This window comes from Meles meles, chromosome 19 (assembly GCF_922984935.1).
Source record: "Meles meles chromosome 19, mMelMel3.1 paternal haplotype, whole genome shotgun sequence".
In the NCBI taxonomy this organism is placed as follows: domain Eukaryota; kingdom Metazoa; phylum Chordata; class Mammalia; order Carnivora; family Mustelidae; genus Meles; species Meles meles.
This window is the reverse complement of record NC_060084.1, coordinates 9,632,728-9,650,905: the sequence shown is the minus strand read 5'-3', so window position 1 is coordinate 9,650,905 and position 18,178 is coordinate 9,632,728. Positions and strand designations below refer to the sequence as shown.

Below are 18,178 nucleotides of genomic sequence, written 5' to 3'. Positions count from 1 at the left end.
TATGATATCATCCAGTGATGAGTGCTTTGAAGAGAAATAAAGTAGGTTAAGGGGAAAAGGAATGGCGGTGTTTAGGCACTATTTGGGGCAGGATCAGGATTACCCATGAATCTCTCCTTTATCCCCAGGAGGAAATAGTCCATCCTTCCCCTACACCCCTACTCATCAAGCTGATGCCGCCCCGCCCAGCCTGCCTTCAACAAAACACTAGTTCCAATCAGTGCTAGTGGGTATTATGGGGGCAAAAAGAACTCTGAGGCCATGTACTTCAGAGAAAAGCTGAAATAAACAAAAGAAAGGAGACTTCTTTACAGTTGTACTTTTTGGAAACTTTGCCATGTTAATACAGATCATGGATCGATAAGAGGAGGGTCAAATACAGCTTCTCCCAAACATATCTGTGGCACTCTCCCACACTGACGGGCCTATGTTTGCTTGGATCTCACTATGGTAAATACCGTATTTCCCCTTCTAAAACATCAAAATTTTTTTTCAAAGATTTTACTCATTTATTTAAGACTGAGAGAGAGAAGGAACATGGGTGGGGAGGGGCAGAGGGAGAGGGAGAAGGGGAAGCAGGCTCCCTGCTGACCCTGGGATCACTACCTGAGCTGAAGGCAGATGCTTAAGCAACTGAACCACCCAGGGGCCCCCAGAACATCAACTCTTTAACGACAGATATGACACCTGATCATTGTGTTGGACACACGACAACACAGCTCACACCATGGAGAAGAAGGCGTCAACAAATAAGCACTTTCACTGCTAACGGCTTTTTGTCTTGGGTAAATATAGAGGCCTGATGCAAATCCTCACTGATGGGATAGGAGCGAGGACAGGAGCGGGTGGTGTCCGCTGGGGGGAATGTGAGCTCACTTTGTTGTGTTGTGGAGGAAAAGAATTAATAAGGATGCCTGCTTCTAGGCTCCATTCCCCAAAAATACCCCAGGAAGAAACTTCTAAGAATATTCCCCAAAGTGTGTGTTTAACTAGATGTTAGGTACTCGAACTGGTATTTCCAAGAAGGTTGCAAGATGGCTGGAAATGCAGAAACTATGACCCTCACTGTGCTAACTGCTGGCCAGTAGACACACGTGGCTATTTAAATTACCTGAAAGTAAATACAATTTAAAATATTTTAGTTCTTGGGCACCTGGGTGGCTCAGCTGGTTGGGCCACTGCCTTCGGCTCAGGTCATGATCCCGGAGTACCAGGATCGAGTCCCGCATCAGGCTCCCAGCTCCATGGGGAGTCTGCTTCTCCCTCTGACTTTCACCCCTTTCACACACTCTCTCTCTCTCTTTAAAAATAAAATATTTTTAAAAAACATTTTGGTTCTTCAGGCACACTAAGGACTCACGCACATCTGGTTGGCGGCCACTGCACTGGAGAACACAAAGATTATGTCCCTCACTGCAGAGAGTTCTACTGGACGGCGCCACTTGAAGCATAACCCTCCACTACCAGACCCTTGAAATTGCTCCAAAACAGCCTGTGTCCTTTTCTGGCTTCCACCAAAGACCTCAAGCAATGACCAGCACCCTCCATCCCCAATGACACTATTCTGGGGCCATTTTAAGACAGCCAACCATGGGACAAACAGGAAACCAGCGGCAAACAGCAAATTGGTGGCATCTTCTCAAAGGGCTTGTCCATCTGTCTGTCTGCCCACCCACCAGTGTGTATACCAGTTACACCAGGAGAGGCTGCCTGCCAGGGAGGGTATCGCTCCTGAGAGCGAAGTGCAGATAGTGTGGTTTCTGCTGCGGCGTCAAGGATGGGTTGGCTAAGGCATCAAGACGGCTGAGTGGTGGCATCCAGATTTGGGAAGGGACCTGAGTTTCTGCCTCCCCCCGCCCCCCACACACTTGTAAAGGCAAGAGACTTGAGGCAGGGTTGAGTGGTGAGTTCTTGGAGGCCGAGGGTTGAGTTATGAGGACACGGAGGGTGAATTCCCAGTGGAGCAGAGTCCGAGGACCCTCCACAGACAGAGCTTCCCGCATGCGCTGGAAAAATCTTAAGCCAATTTCACAACTAATTCGCAAGCTAATTGGGACCAGACTGCTCCTCCTCGTGCGGCACGGTCACACCATTCCCTGCATCTGAGACGGAGCCTTCATTCAGATTACAAACTTCCCAGCACAGTTGCTACTGGTAATTAAACCTACTTGATGGTTCCATTACAAAAAGATTACATGACAGTAAAGGAATCAAACATAACTAATCTTTATCTCATTTCTAAAGGGGCACAGAAATGAGAACCAACAATGGTATAAAACAAATGAATGATGCATGACCAACAGTTTTCGTGGTTTTTGCCAGCCTGGCTCATCGAAATGCAGAACTTTAACCCATTTTAATATGCAAGCGTGTATCTGTTTTATTGTAACACAATGAAAATTAAATGTGGATGAAAACACCATGAATTACTTTGAAAAATCACATTTGCAGTGCTTGGAAATAAATTCTCAGCAATTTCTGTTTTTGTAATCTAGGGCAGTACTAATAGTATTTCCCTGTAATCCCTACTTAACCTTTAATTCCTAGTCTACACCTGCTGCCAAAAATCGAGGGCTGTCTCGGGTAACTGACTTTGTGGCTCAAATGCCTACCCAGACTTCCTGGGCTGGGCCGATTTCCACTTTTATTTTAATGTTTTATTTTATTTTAAGATTCACGTTCCATTTCTCCCCGCTTCGAAGCATACACTTATACCACAATTACCCAAAGGTCAGGACACAAATGGGGATGCTCAGGCCCCACCTGAGTCAGCATCCCTGAGGCCACAGCCCCAGAACCCACATGTTTAATCAGCTCCAGGAGATTCTTGCATGCACCAAAACTACTCACTGCCGTATCTGCCACCAAACCCTCCAGAGCAAAGACCAACTTCTGTGTGTCTCCGTATCTCTAACACCCAGCTCCCTGCCTAGGCAAGAATGGGCACTTGACCCGAGAATGTACTGAACCAACAGGCCTTTAAAAAAAAAAGAGAGAGAGAGAAAACGTCAAGGGCCGCATCATGTAGGAATCCATCCAGCCCAGCCTACTGTCTACTAAATGATCCGCTCAGCTTCCCTGGAGCCTCTCCTGAGACGGATCTGCCTCAACTGTCACCATCCAAGACCAGAAAGGAAGAGTGTTCCAATGGTACCAAGAATTATAGTTGCTGGCAGGGAGCCACCCTCTGTCCTTCCCTTCGAAGCTGCCATATTAGCAAGTGCTGGAAGGAGGCGGTTTTGATTCTCAACGTCAAAAGTCTCCTTTGGGAAACCTTAAACCAGTGTCCTCAGGCTTCACGGCAGAATCACCTAGAAGCTTGCTCAGAAATGCATGTTCCAAGGTGAGTTTTACCCTGAGGTAAGTACCTGTGGGGTGGGATTGGGACACTGAGCTGTCCGTGCAGCATCCTTGCCCCCAGATGATTCTGATGCTGAGGACCTCTGACCCTTAGAGAAGTTCCTCTTTAAACCTAGTCCTTGGGGCGCCTGGGTGCCTCAGTGGGTTAAAGCCTCTGCCTTCAGCTCAGGTCATGATCTCAGGATCCTGGGATCGAGCCCCGCATCGGGCTCTCTGCTCAGCGGGGAGCCTGCTTCCCTCCCCCTCTCTCTGCCTGTCTCTCTGCCTACTTGTGATCTCTGTCAAATAAATGATTAAAATCTTTAAAAAAATTTAAAAATAATTAAAAAAAAAACCCTAGTCCTAAAAGAACTCCCTCAACTCCCTCTCCCAAAAAGGGGGGAAGGCTGTAGCTCCTTAACTCAGTTGGATGTGGGGTTGAGGGAGAGTTAATGGAGGATGGGTCTGGGAGCTGGCAGGGGGAGAGGGGGAAGTGTCTGCTTCCAAAAATTTGGGGACCTTCCTGCAAACTGAAGAAGAAGCGGAAACTTGGATTGCCTCGGAAAATAATGCTCAGTGCTAAGTGTTCCCTAGGATCTTACTGGCTCTCCACCGCCTACCTAGACCCCACTGCCTGCGTCCAGGCAGAATTCATTGTTTGGTGCTATGCCTCACTCCCCAGAGCATTTAGCCCTTTTCCTGGATGAAAGCACTTACCCGGCATTAAAGCTAATTGTCTGTTGTCGGTCTTTACCCCAGACGTCCTTTGCTCCTGAAGGCTGATTGGTATTTTCTTATCTCTGTGCCACCCCTGCTGGCCATGAGGTGCTGCTCAAAGAAAGCTTCCAGGTGGGTGGACTGCAGATAAAGACCCCCCACCCCCCTGCCCCCGGGATGTGCTTCTTTGATGGAACTGCACCAGGGAGGTGTGAGCTTTGCAGGCTGGCCTGGACCTTGTCACAGCTTTGCCTCTCTTCGACACATTTTCCAGAACTACGTCACTGCCAACAAATCTGTGTGCAAACACTACAGAGACAAGACATTTGCCCTAAAACACGCTGCCGATTAACCTTGAAGCCTGTGTTGTTTTGCAGGCACCGAGACAGACACACACCCATACATATATAATCTTCTTATGATGCATTTCACCTTGCAATGGTCCCTGTGCTGTGGCTTCCAGTCTTGCAAAAGTATTTTTACAGCAGAATTTCTGATCTTGAAAGAAGACGCTGTACGTATAGCCTTGGCATACAGCAGAGCATCTTGGGATGCCGCGTTATGCATTAAAGCGACCCAAACCCCCGCCACACTCTGACTTTCTGATCTGGGGAGTGTGTGAATTTTCCCGAAAGTTTAAAGCATCTTTTTCTGCTTCTCGGGCCCAGACTTTTGGGAGACCCCTGTGATCACCTCTGGTCTCTCCCCACTTTCAGTCCTTCCCCACCCAGCTTCCATGGAGATTTTCTGGAAATCCCTGCTCTGTTATTCCTTTCTCTTCAAGAAGAAGTTCAACTTCCATTTTGTTTTGGCTTCCAAAGCCTTTTTCTTTCTTCCCAGAGCTCTACTCTGCAGAGCATCCCTTCTCGTTCCAGCTCTGCTACCCTGCCTTCCGCTTGGAACAGGACCCTTCACCCGAGCTTGGCTTCCGCTGTTCCCTCTGCCCAGAATGTCGGCTTCCCGTCTTGTGTTCTTTGAAATCCCACGTATCTCTGGGAACCCACTAGAGCACTAGCTGCAGCTCAGCGGCTGGAGTCAAAAGCCGACTCCACCATTTACCTTCTGTCTGACCATGAGCCATGCACTCAGCCATTCTGAGCCTCGCTTCGCTCACCAACAAAATGAAGATTCAGTCAAAGGAGGTCTAAAAGAAGAGTGAAGAAAAGTCTCAGACAATGATTTTCAGCCCTCACCTTAATCTTCTGAAACACACTCGCATCCCTTCTCATCCAGAGCTGAGAACACACTGAATTACGAGAGCAGAGGCTCATGTTTATTATCACCCCCCAACAGACCAGGAAGCCTTAGAGGTTGGGGCCGCATCTTAGACATGGCTAGCCCACAGCTGCTACACAGTGGATATGGGATGAGAGGTTTAATTTACCTCCTCACTCACAACCAGAGACATATAATTCACAGGTCAGTTGCCTCCGGGAAGTGGTGTCAAAATAAAAGAACGCAAAGTTCAGAACCAGCTAACCTTGAACCCTAGCCATGTGACATTATACAAGACAGGTCTGCATTGCCTAATCTGGAAAGTGATGATGGTAATGGCTCCATGGAAATAGCTCTACATCATGTGGTTGCTCAGATGAAGTCACCAAGGTGGGTAAAAGTGCCATCAACATTGTCATTTGGATGTCATCAAGCTTTCAGTTTGGGTTCTTCCAGCCTCGGCAAGGACTGGCCAGTAGAACATCTGAGCTGAGCTGAGTGGGTTTCAAGATCTTAGGGACTGTGGCTCGACCGTCCCACGACCAAAGACTACCCTGTGACTTTCATGGGGCTCTGGGCAATTTTGTTTTTGAGGACCCCCTTCCTCCATAAAATGAAACAAAATAATTATATTTTATGACTGCACTGGTATAAGGAAGGATATAACCTAGGCTGCATTCATTATTTCATATTGCTTACCATTATATTCATTTTCTTCTGCTGCTTTTAAAGATTATTCATTTATTTATTTGAGAGGGGGCTGGAGGTGGGCAGGGGCAGAAGGAGAGGGAGAAGCAGACTCACGGCTGAGCAGGGAGCCCGACTAGGTCCTCCATCCCAGGACTCCAAGATCACCACCTGAGCCCAAAGCAGACACTTATGAGCCATGCAGGCGCCCCTCTCCTTCTGATTTTAAAAGAATATAAATTGAAACATTTTGGTGAGACCCCAAAGTTCCTGTGGGCCCCAGGCATCGTACCTCCTGTGCCTCTGCCTGATGGAGAAGTCAGCCGGGCTTTAATTCTCTGATGTCTGGTGTCTTACAAGTGTCAGCTCAAACCAGGCTTCCTCCCACTCACTCTTTCCTCCTAGCCACTTCTAGGGTCTTTGCACAGACTTGTTCTCTTCCTGGAAGCCTCTCCCCTGCCTCTTTCCCTTACTTATTTTCCCCCACATACCTTGCAGTAGTTCTCTGATGAACACGCTCCCCTTACAGCCCAGACTGCTGGGGCTTACCCCCAGTTTCTGACCCAGCAGCTCTGGAGCGGTGCCCAGAATGTACATTTTTAACAGCGCGCAGGTAATTGATGCTCACGCTCTGGTCCGAGTACCACACCTGGCGCACAGCTGATTTCCAGGTCCGCCCCATTTCCATCTTCTCTGATAAGCCCTCTCTGACCGGGTTCACCCGCCTTTCTCCCTCATATGCTCTTCAAGGATTAAAGGTCTCTGCTTTATCTATGCAATTGTTTGATCCATCTCTCTCTCTCCCACTTGTCTGTAGGTGCCACGGGTCTTTTGGCTCGCTGTGGGATCCCCATCATGCTAACACATAGTAGGCGCTCAGTGAACTGCTGCTCAGAAAAGCTGAACCAACTTAACCTCCTAGCGACAGTGAATGTGGGTATCAGAATCCTCTCAAACCACCGGCACTGCATTTGTGCGTTTTTTCCCCTTCCCTTTTTTTACAACAATCACCCTTAGAATTCCTCATTTGCTTCTCCTTCCGAGGAAGATTACGCAGCTGAGCAGAAACCGCATTGGGCAACCCCAAACCGCCCAGCCCTAAGCCCCACCCTCCGCCCCGCCCCTCCCTTAAGGCCCTAGGCCCCGCCTCAACCCCCGCCTCCTAGGCCCCACCTCCTAGGCCCCGCCTCTCCCCCCGCCCCAGACCGCGGCTGCTCTGCGCATGCCCACCCAGCTGAGGGCTTCTGAGGCGTCTCCGTCCGGAAACAAAGTTTCCACTGGAAGATGTCACGACCCTGTGCATCCCCGGAGCGGCTCAGGTAAAGCCTCCCCTGCCCTTGGCGCTCCGACCAGGGCCTGTCCCAGCCTTGACCGCGGTGCCGGGGCCTTTCGGCCGGGTCTGTTCTTGCCGAGCCCACCTGCCTACCTGCAGAGCCCGCGCTCGGGCGCTTAGCCTACCTGGCTGCTCGCGGCCCGGGGCGGCAGAGCTTTGGCCCCATGGGCTCACACCCAGCCTCATAGGTTCGCGCCCCTTCCCCGCGGGCAGAGCGTGTCCCCCTGCCCACCTGCCTTCCCTCTTCAGCCCAGGGCTTCTCTGGAGTTTGGCTCCCAGAAACCACAAGCCTGCGCCAGGCAGCTCCGGGTTCAGGGCCCCGGTGGCCACTTGCAGAGGTGACCCTGGGTCTCTCAGTTACTAACCTCTCTGGGCCTGGCCAGGATCGAGTCCTCGCCTCGCCAGGCTGTAGTGAGGCTAGAAGGAGAAAAGCGTGGAAAGTGCGCAGAATGACCGCATGCTCAGAACAGGGTGGCTGCTGCTATCGTGTTTTCGTGGTGCTTATTCCAAGGACCAGCCCCAAATATGCACAGGCACGTTTTTGCAGACTTTTGCTACTGCTGGTCCCTCCGGCCAGTTCTGGGGGCCTCTTAAAAGTCACACTCAGGGGGCGCCTGGGTGGCTCAGTGGTTTAGGCTGCTGCCTTCGGCTCGGGTCGTGGTCTCAGGGTCCTGGGATCGAGTCCCACGTCGGGCTCTCTGCACTGAGGGGAGCCTGCTTCCCTCTCACTCTCTCTGCCTGCCTCTCTGCCTACTTGTGATCTCTCTCTGTCAAAATTAATAAATAAAATCTTTAAAAAAAAAAAAAAGTCACACTCAGTCGGCATGGAGCAAACCTGTGGGCCGGTTTCTGGACGCAGGCCGGTGACATGGGATGCGCCCCGGCATCCCCGCCAGTGCCGGCATGCTGTGGTTCTTTTTAGGTGTTTGGTCGTTTTTTGAAATCCCCTGCTGTCACCCAGCCACTCTAAGGGAGCAACCCGCCACGCAGACAGGGGCACAGGGTAGCAGACACCTCCCTCAAACCACCGCCCATCTAATGCCCGAGACATTGATGACAGTGGTTACCGATCCCGGGCCCCGGCGGAGTGCCAGTCACGGTATGCTAACCGCGTCATCACATGCTCACAAATAGCTCCGTGTCACAGACGAGGAAAGCAAGGCTCGGAGAGGTCATTCCTAAGCACCTGAAAACCAGTTCTGCCTGACTTAAATTTCTGATTTTGCTCATGATGCAACATTGCCTTTCCCCCAGAAAAATGAAAACCGAACTGTTAGTTTCTAGGGCTGCCCTAACAATGTACCACAAATGTGATGGATTAAAACAACCCAAATTTATTCTCCCATAGTTCTGAGGCTGGATGTCTGACACTTCCTGCCCGTTGGCAGCTTCTGACGGATGTTGAGGTTGCTGAGCTTGGGGTAGCATCACTCCTGTCTCTGCCTGTGTCTTCACATTGCCTTCTTCCCACTGTGTGTGTGTGTGTGTTTTCTCTCCTTTTACAAGGACGCCAATCACTGCATTTAGAGCCCAGGATGATTTCATCTTAAGATCCATAACTACATCTGCGGAGATACTATTTCCAAATACAGTCACATTCTGAGTCTTCTGGGTGACATGAATTTTGGGGGAGCACTATTTAAACTACTATACAAACCAGCAACAAAATATACCAGTCAAAAGGACCAACACATTCACCGTCATGTATTCAGGGCACCCAATGTGCTTATTATGAATCCAGGTACTTGCACATTATCAGTAATGGTCTTCAGAGTGGGTTCCCCTGGTTCACAACATCAGCATCACCATTGCCTGGGAGTTTGATGCTAACTTCCAGGCCCCACCGCAAACTTACTGAGCCACAGTTTGGGGCCTAGCCCTCTGGGTGAATCTGTTGCCACTAAAGTTTGGGCACCACTGTTATAAGGCAGTTGAAGACATAAGGGTTTGATAACATAAGGGCCAGGTTAAGAAAAAGTCTTTTACCTGACAGTTGTCTAACCTTATAGTGACTTGTTTACCAAACCTGTCTTACTTGAATATACTTAAGAATTCAACATTGAACTCTTGCATCATTGAAAGAGTATTTTACCATAATTTTTACTTAAGTTTCAAAGTGCCCTTGTGTACTAAACTGTCTTCTTAGTACTTTTTTGCTCATTTTATCTTGCCAACAGTCATGTGATTTGGGTGTTATCATTTCTGCTGTGCTATTAATACAGTGAGAGTCAGAAATGGTAAGCTCCAAGACACACAGTGAAACAGGAACATAGGCAGGACTAGGAGCTTTTTATCCTAACTCTGGTTACTAAAATGTTTGGTTTGTTTCCATTTTAGAAAAAGTTTGATAGATGATGCTAAGGCCCGCTTAAAAAAGCATGATGTTGGAACCAAATATTCTCACTTGTCGTCTCACAAATATTCTGTCCTTTTACCATTGTTGGCCAAAGAAGGAAAACTCCAACTGTTGTTCACCCTCCGGTCGGAGAAGGTAAGTGACCAAAAAGCTCCTGTCATTCAAGTTCCAGGACATTTGAAAACCTCACAAAAATTAGTTGCCACTTGCACACATTTTGGGGCTGTGGATTCGCAAGTGAATTTACAAGATTGTGTTCAGGGGCCCAAGAAGCCACAGGGTAACATGGCATTTTGGGGGAGATGTTTTAGAAAGATAAGTAATTTAGCTAGCAAGTAATCTGAAATACTTTTAGGCCAGGGTTTTTTAACCTTGGTGCTATTGGCCTTTGGGCTGGGTAACTCTTTGCGGTGGGAGCTATTCTGTGCATTGCGCAATGTTTAGGATCATCCGTGGGCTATAGGCACTAGGGGCCAATAATACAGACACCCACACCCCTTTGTGACAACCACAGATTTCCCCAGATGTCCCTGATGGCAGGAATGAGGGGTACAGTACCACTGGCAACAGCCACTCTTTAAGCCGCCCACCCCAGGTACAATGTGAAAATTCTAGAGCACAGAAATTAACAGCCTGGGCACCGAAGCTGGCTGCCCATGTTTGAATGCAGGCTCTCCCCTTGCCAGTGCTGTGACTTTGTCCTAGTTACTTCTCTGTACTATAGTCTCCTTACTTGCAGAGGGAGGACAGAACAGTCCTGCTTGCTTTGTAGGGCTACTGTGAGGATTTCCCAGGGAAACAAATGGAAAGGACCTAAACCCACCCCAGCACTTGGCAAGGATTCTGGTCAGTTTCAGCTGCCCTCACTATTGCCATTAGCAGACAAGGCCTGAGGTTTTCAGAGAAACCATTCTACTTTTAAAGAAATGTTGGGCTGGGAATGGAGTTCCCTTGGGTACACTCCTGGATACAGTCATTCTCCTTTGCTGTTGAGGTGCTTCTGAGGAAAAGCTGGGGAACCAGTAACTTCAAAGTTATCCAAGTACAAAAATGAAAATGGGCCATAAGAGCATGGCTTTCTAAGCAGAACATCAATGAACAGTATCCCGTGAGGGGGAAAAAGAAAGCCAGAGAATCAGCTGAAGTTTTGTGGGTTTGGATTCTTCTGGGTCTGAGTCAGGCAACAGTCACATAAACACAGGAGGTAAGAAAATCCAGGTTCCACCCCTGGGGATAAAAATACATTATATGTTTATAAAAAATAAGAAATAAATAAAAAATAAAAAAATAAAAAAAAGAAAATCCAGGTTTCAACAAGAGATAACCTAACAGGAAACCAGGGGACCTGGGTCTGTTCTCAGCTCTGCCAAAGAGCAGAGAAGGACGTCAGTGTTATTTTTCGAACTATCAGACAAACAATAATGTTGACAACCGTGGCAAGACCGAAATGGATCTCTGGTTACTTTTTCACCCAGATAACTTTGCTTGTTGATTGTTATGTGAGAATCATCTTAGACCATAAACTCTGGCGTGCAAAGATCACATTAAAAACAAAAAAAGAGTATTTAAATCTAAACACCTATCTAAAGAAATTCCTTCCCAGGTGTTGCTGGAGCTACACCTCTCCCTGAAGTCATACAAGTAGGGTTCATGGGTTTCCTCCCAGTAAATGGGGAAGGGCACCTGTCCTCACTCCCTTCTGCTTCATTGTGGGCTCTCCCACCAGCTGTGGAACCTAGAGCCAAGTTAGCCCGGGTGATCGCAGGGTCCTGAGATCGAGCCCACGTCGGGCTCCACACTCAGCAGAGTCGACTTCATATTCTCCTTCTCCTCTCTCCCCCACCCCCCATCCCCACTCACTTTCTCTCTCCCTCTCTAAAAAATAAAAAGTAAATAAAATGGTTCATTTTAGGTTATGTAAATTTCACCTTAATTTAAAAAAAAAACCAAACTTTTAAAAAAATACCAGCATGTGGCCCTGTTCTGAGGGCTCAGTGGGAAAACTTGTGAAGCAGCAGGTCCAGAGCAGGGTAAGCGCTCAGTCAAGGCTGTCTACTGATAACATTGCCCTTTTTGGGGCGCCTGGGTGGCTCAGTGGTTTAAGCCTCTGCCTTCCTCTCAGGTCATGATCTCAGGGTCCTGGGATCGAGCCCCGCATCGGGCTCTCTGCTCAGAGAGGGAGCCTGTTTCTCCCTTTCTCTCTGCCTGCCTCTCTGCCTACTTGTGACCTCTCTCTGTCAAATAAAAATAAATAAAATATTAAAAAAAATTGCCCTTTTTATTCTACTTTCTTTTGGCTTTTCTCCCCCATCAGCGTAGATATGTTTTCGTGCATATGGTATCTTTTAGGGGCAAGTAGAGAAAAATTACAAGTGAAGGAAGTTCTCAAAAGTCATCTTTTAAAAGGATTCAAGTAAAAAATTTGGGGGGGGGTCTTACTCCCCACCTCTTATCACCACCAGGGTGGGAGTGGTCTCTGGCACAAAACTGAAGTTCAGTAACTACTTATTGAACGAGGAATCCCAAATGGAAGCTCTGTTCTTTTCGATATCCAGCTACGAAGGTCACCTGGAGAAGTTTGCTTCCCTGGAGGCAAGTCTGAACCCGCTGATGTGGATGATGTGGCCACGGCGCTCCGGGAAGCCCAGGAGGAAGTAGGGCTACATCCTCATCAAGTGGAGGCTGTCTGCTGCCTGGTGCCATATCTGCTTGACGTAAGTGCTAGAGCGGACCTGGCTGGCTTCCACTCTCATGGCCACCCAGTGGACCCATGATCATTAGCATTCCACATGTGGCCAAGCAAGACAGTACTGTCCACAAACTCAAGAGCCTCGCTTTTATGTGGGTTTTGCCCCTTGTGAGCTAAGTGGCCTTGAGCAAGCCTCTTTGCCCATCTGGGCCCCTTTCACCCATCCAGAAATGAAAGGATTGAACTCCATCAGTGGTTTTCAAACTGGATTCTGTAGAAGCATTCGTAGATGCTTCAGAATTCTTTAAGATTCAGTTGACATTTATTTTTTTGCCAATATACATTTCTTTTGAGAATTCATTTGAAAAAAATATCACACACTTGCGCATGCTGTGTTCCAAATTTTAGCCTCTTGGAGGCCACCAGTGCCTTACTTTGTCCTGAGTACTCATTTGTATACATATTTCGGAATCAAGCTTCTCCATATCACATTAATGGAGCAGTACCCTGAGATCACTAGGCAAGCGATCTAAGAACTATTACTATTTGTAACTATATTTTGCTATGAATCAGGATCTCCTTGATTGTATACATGAAAAACAAACCAACCAACCACAAAAGCAACAAAATGAATTCTGGGGCTGATATAATATTCAGATCTTATTTCACATGAGCTTATGACTTGCATTAATTGACTTAAGAAGGAGTGGGGCGCCTGGGTGGCTCAGTGGGTTAAGCCTCTGCCTTCAGCTCAGGTCATGATCCCAGGTTCTGGGATTGAGCCCCACATCGGGCTCTCTGCTCGGCAAGGAGCCTGCTTCCCCCTCTCTCTCTGCCTGCCTCTCTGCCTACTTGTGATCTCTCTCCCTCTGTCAAATAAATAAAAAGCTTTAAAAAAAAATTGACTTTAGAAGGAGTAAATGTTGTAAACTTGTGTTTGGATAACAGCATTATTTTATTGGTTTAAAATTTTTAATATAAACTTGCAATATTAGAATAGGTACAGAGCTACAGAAAAGTTACAAAGAGACTACGGAGAGTTCTCCTGTACCCAAACCCATTTCTTCCCATCGTTAACATCTCACGCCAACTGGTGTCTACTGGTCACAACTAAGAAACCAGTGTTATTACACTGTTATTACCTAAACTCCACACTTCATTTGCCTCTTACTAATTTTCCTACTAATGTCTTCCTTTCTGTCCAGGGTCACATCAAGGATACCATATTGTATTTGGTCGTTATATCTCCTTAGTCTCTGGTCTGTGACAGTTTTTTAAACGTTCCTTATTCTCATGACCTTGACACTTCTGAGGTGCACTGGTCACGTATATTGTAGAATGCCTCTCCATTTGGATTTATTTGATGTTTTCCTCATCGTCAAGCTAGGGTTTTGAGTTTGGGGGAATAATACCACAGAGGGCAGTGCTCTAATCACATACTGGAAGTAGGGATAAACTGTATGTTTCATACATTGGACTTTCAGGTACATTTCCATTTCCAGAGGAGCATCCCACTGATGCATAACAATTAGAAAACCAGTGGGTCTCACCATCCTTGATGTTCCATTTGCCTCCCCAGTCTTGGTGGCACAGTGTTGTGATGGTCAGTGATGCTGAGACATCTATCTTAATACGTCCATTTTCAAAACAGAAAGGTCACCACTCAAGGGAGATTTAGTTGGGAAGAAACTAATGGCCTCTCAAATAAATGCTTCCTAAATGAGAGGAGAAAAACATGGGATTAGGACGAGAAATGTATCAGTTACTTCCTAGGCAACTATGTTTTCTAATGGGAACCCCCTCTGCTCAGCTTCTGCAAATCCCCTGGCCTATTTGGGAGGATTTATTTTCAAACTCTGCCGATAAATTGAACCCTCATGGTAGAAAGTTCCCACGGTGAGAGTAACTCCATTTCCAAAGCACCCGGGAGCTACTGAGTCCTGCCTGTGAGGGGCAGAATACAACAGTCTCCGCAGGAGAATGTCTGGTCTTCAGGAGATCTCAGTGGGCCAGATGCTCCTGAAGCCGGAGCATTCTAAAATGACCTCCTCGTGATATAATAATGCAGTCACATTATCAAGAAGTTAGAATGAACAAAGGCTTTCAAGAGCGGTATCCCATGTTTGGAAGTGCTGGCGAGGGTGGGTTTGTTCTTTGGACCTTGCAGATCTTTTAAATGTAGTGCAAAATGTACTGAAAAATCTAGTGCAAGAAAAAATTACAAAAGTGTAATTGATTAGACACGTAAAAGCAGAACCTAATCCAGTGATTTTTAACTCGTGCTGATTTTGTCCCCTGGGGAACATGGCGATGTCCACAGAGGTTTTTGGGTGTCAGAGCTTGAGGAGGGGCTGTTGGCTGTCTGCCACCTGTGCTAGCCCTGCAGGTTAGTGGGCGATGGGCCTCCAAGCCCACCCCCGGCATACCGCTCTTGGTGCATGGCCCATACGTTTCCATTCATTCTTGTTCACTTCACCCCCTCTGAAGCTTCGATTCCTGTAAACATATCAGTGCCTTTCAGTGGTGTGTCCTTTCCTAGGAATGTTTCTAAAAGCATGTGGCCTCTTCCAGGGGCCCTGAAGTATGCCACGTCTCTGTGGCCGCAGCAGCAGCCAGTCTCCACCGGATCCCAACTAAGCAAGTGGCTGAAATTCGGTCTTTCCTTGGTCCCACAATGTCTGCCATGCATCCCGCATCCTTTTCTCCTTCCAGGACAGACACCTGTATTCTGGGAACTGTGTGTCCAGACATGCTTTTCATCCACGGATTTCTAAAGCCTGTCCGACTTCTGTAAACTTGAACCATGCTAAACATGCCTGACTTCCCTTTGGAAACTTTCGGTCTCAAACCATTCTCTCCCTTTGCGACTTTGATTTTTTCCCCACCAGTTACTTCCTCAGACTCTGATAGGCGAGGCCAAGGGCCAGCACTGGCCATGCTAAGTTGCTTGTCCACACCCTTGCCTCGCAGTTTGGCCCATAGAGTGAGGATGAATTTGTGCTCCTAGCTCAGCCCCCGGGAAGCCCTCAGCTGAGAGCTCTCCATGGCAGCGTGCAAGCCATGTGCGAGGCTGGTGTGTCATCTCTGAAATGTGGCGATGTTTGTGTCTTCAGAGCCCGTAAGCACTGTGCTCTAGAGTGTGGGCAGCGGGCTGGTGAATCCCGGTTTCTGCCAAGTACTAGCTGGCCCTGACCTTGAGCAGGTTGCACAGGTCTCTGATTTCCACTCTTAAAGCTCCTTCAGGGTCATGCTGTCGTGCAGAAGCAGGGAGAGCGTGCTGGGTCCTAGACCAGCGCCCCAGAGGCTGTGGTCACTTCATGGTGACAGCAGCCACAAACTGCACGCTGAACCAACACTGCGAGTTCTGTCCAGAACGTCCCTTTCATATTCTTAGTTATGTTTCTGGAAGCTCACACCTGCAGCTTTCCACCCTTCCCTGCTCACAGGGAGCCTGGAGGACCTGAGAACGCACTCGGCCGGCCAGTCCTTCAGCAGTGGCTGTGCTGAGGGGGCATGACAGCCCAGCTCTGTGGTGTACTTTACCCCAGATGCCCTGCAGGGCCCTCGTCTGCCTTCCTCCAGACCTCCTGCTTTGTCCTGAGAGCACTTAAGAAATCACTTGCATCCGAGTGTTCCCCAACTGCCAGAGACCGCTTCTGGGGAGCCCTGTGGCCCAAGAGGCTGAGCATTCACCCAGGACCAGGTGGTGATTGCCATTGGTGGAATGTCCCTTCTGCCCTGGGGCCGCTTAGGACCCCAGATTTCCCACCTGAAGCACGGCTGAAGTCTATGCTCCCATCTTCCACCCCTGGTCTGGACATTGACTTTCACCACTAATTCAGTTAATGGTCTGAGTGGTCACTGTTCTTAAACATGGTTCAGCTGTCACTCCCTTGAGAATTTTCCGCGGCCCTGTTTATCCTGCTCTCCTGTCCGGCCTCAAGGTATAGCCCTGGCTTTTCCCAGCTCCTTTCTCTCGGTATGCCCCTCCACCGTTCCAGATTCCACTTCAAGCTTATGCAGCCTTTATCTTATTATTATGCAGCTCCTACACGGAAACCCCAGGCCTCCCCCTGGAGATTCCCAGCAGGTCTTTCACTTAATAACACCCTGCATTCATTTGCAAGCAATTGTGGTTATAAATAGAAATCCCCCCCCTTATAAACATCTGTTATGTAAAATAGTTCATATATAATTATAAATGCAATTTCCCATAATTGAGTGTATGCCACAGTTAACATGTCACTTTTCTATTGATAAGATGGTACATCCTTGTCTGTACTGACAGGGAAAGGTGTCTCACATTCATTTTGAGGGCTGCAGAGTATCCCCTTATATGGATACACTCGTAATTGACCTATCCTGAATGTCCATCAGTGGAGGAGTGCTAACTTTAGACTTTAAGGCTGTTGCAAATAATGCTTCAGTCCAGGGGCACCTGGGTGGCTCAGTTAAGCGTGTGCCTTTCGGGCTCAGGTCATGATCCCGGGGTCCCGTGTCGGGCTCCCTGCTTAGAGGACAGCCTGCTTCTCTCTCTCCCTCTGCTGCTCCCCGTGCTTGTATGCTCACGCTCTCTCTATCAGAGAAATAAATAAAATCTTTAAAGAAATGCTTCGGTCTTGTATCTTTTCACAGTGGTAGGAATTTATCATACCAATATATTTATACAAATGCAATTGCTAGGTCAAAGGGACCACATTTTTATAACATTGCCAGATAGCTCTTCCAAAAGATTATACCTGTATGTTCACAAAAACACACTTTCAGAGTCATCTCACAGATACTGCTTCAGGAGGGGTGAGACTACCCCCATTTCACAGGGGATATGACTGTTCATGTCTGGAGCAAATTCTTCCTCCTTCCCTCCCTTACATCGGGCCTTACAGGCTCGATGGACGTTCACCACCTTGTGTCACTGACTGCTTTGGACTGTTTTCTTAATTTGTGTATTTTGTTTTCTGCTTTTAGAGCGACACACTGATAACCCCAGTTGTAGGATTTCTAGACCACCACTTCCAGGCCCAGCCTAATCCCGACGAAGTTAAGAGTGTGTTCCTGGTGCCTCTGGACTATTTCCTGCATCCACACGTCTACCACCAGAACTACCTGACACACTGTGGTAGTCATATTCTTATTCATTGCTTTGAGTACACAAACCCTGAAGACGGCGTCACTTACCAAATCAAGGGAATAACTGCAAAGTTGGCCCTGTTCCTTGCCTTAATTATTTTGGGGGAAAAACCCATCTTTGAAATGGAGTTTAATCTCAATGATCTAATTTCATCCTCTGAAGAGATCTTCCTGAAACTAAAGAAGCAAGCTACAAATAAGTTATGACTTATGAGACCCTCCATCCAGATAACTGAGGGGAGTTTGTGCGTGCTTATCCGTAAGAACAACAATAATGGGAGCTGTTGGAAACTGACAGGTGCAACTATTTCTCCTGCGACATGACGGGGAAAACCTTGCCTTTTCCCCACTTGCCCCTCAATACCTAAGAGAGTGAAAGGTTTTTCAAAAGTGGAAAAATGTGTTCGTGGTGTTGCATAATTCCATCCACAGTATGTTAATATTTTTTTTCTATACATGTATCTGGCACATAGTAGGCACTTAATAAATATTTGTTGAATATATGGCCATGTGGCATTTATTTTATTCGTGGGAGGTAATTTCTGTCTGTTGTTCCACATGACGAGAAACTTCTGGCCAGCCATCAGAAGCTATCCACATTTTCCTCTCTGGCAGTAGAGTTGAAGCAAGGCTCCTAGCTCCCCAGGAGAAATGATAATACCCAGGATTCCTTACAGTTAAATGTAAGCTCTGGAACTTAATCTGGGCCATG

At 47.6% G+C, this 18,178-nt stretch overlaps 1 protein-coding gene across 2 annotated transcripts; it reads left to right on the top strand.

The window, feature by feature from the left end:
• The first annotated feature begins 7,174 nt into the window (after nt 1–7,174).
• On the top strand, nt 7,175–17,965 carry NUDT7 (nudix hydrolase 7). 2 transcript variants are annotated; one of them, XM_045988150.1, is made up of 4 exons: nt 7,175–7,277; nt 9,629–9,782; nt 12,203–12,361; nt 17,305–17,965. In XM_045988150.1, exons 1-4 carry the CDS (start codon nt 7,243–7,245, stop codon nt 17,671–17,673), a joined length of 717 nt encoding a protein of 238 aa, XP_045844106.1. In that variant the 5' UTR covers nt 7,175–7,242; the 3' UTR covers nt 17,674–17,965. The 2 variants fall into 2 exon arrangements, with proteins under 2 accessions (XP_045844106.1, XP_045844108.1); XM_045988152.1 differs by lacking the exon at nt 12,203–12,361.
• The last annotated feature ends 213 nt before the right edge of the window (nt 17,966–18,178 follow it).

What these genes read in the sequence shown, in the direction of transcription:
- NUDT7 (XM_045988150.1), top strand. Translation starts at nt 7,243, where the DNA reads ATGTCACGACCCTGTGCATCCCCGGAGCGGCTCAG. An exon ending in GCATCCCCGGAGCGGCTCAG is followed by an intron (nt 7,278 to 9,628) that starts GTAAAGCCTCCC and finishes TTTCCATTTTAG; the next exon opens with AAAAAGTTTGATAGATGATG. An exon ending in TGGTGCCATATCTGCTTGAC is followed by an intron (nt 12,362 to 17,304) that starts GTAAGTGCTAGA and finishes TTCTGCTTTTAG; the next exon opens with AGCGACACACTGATAACCCC.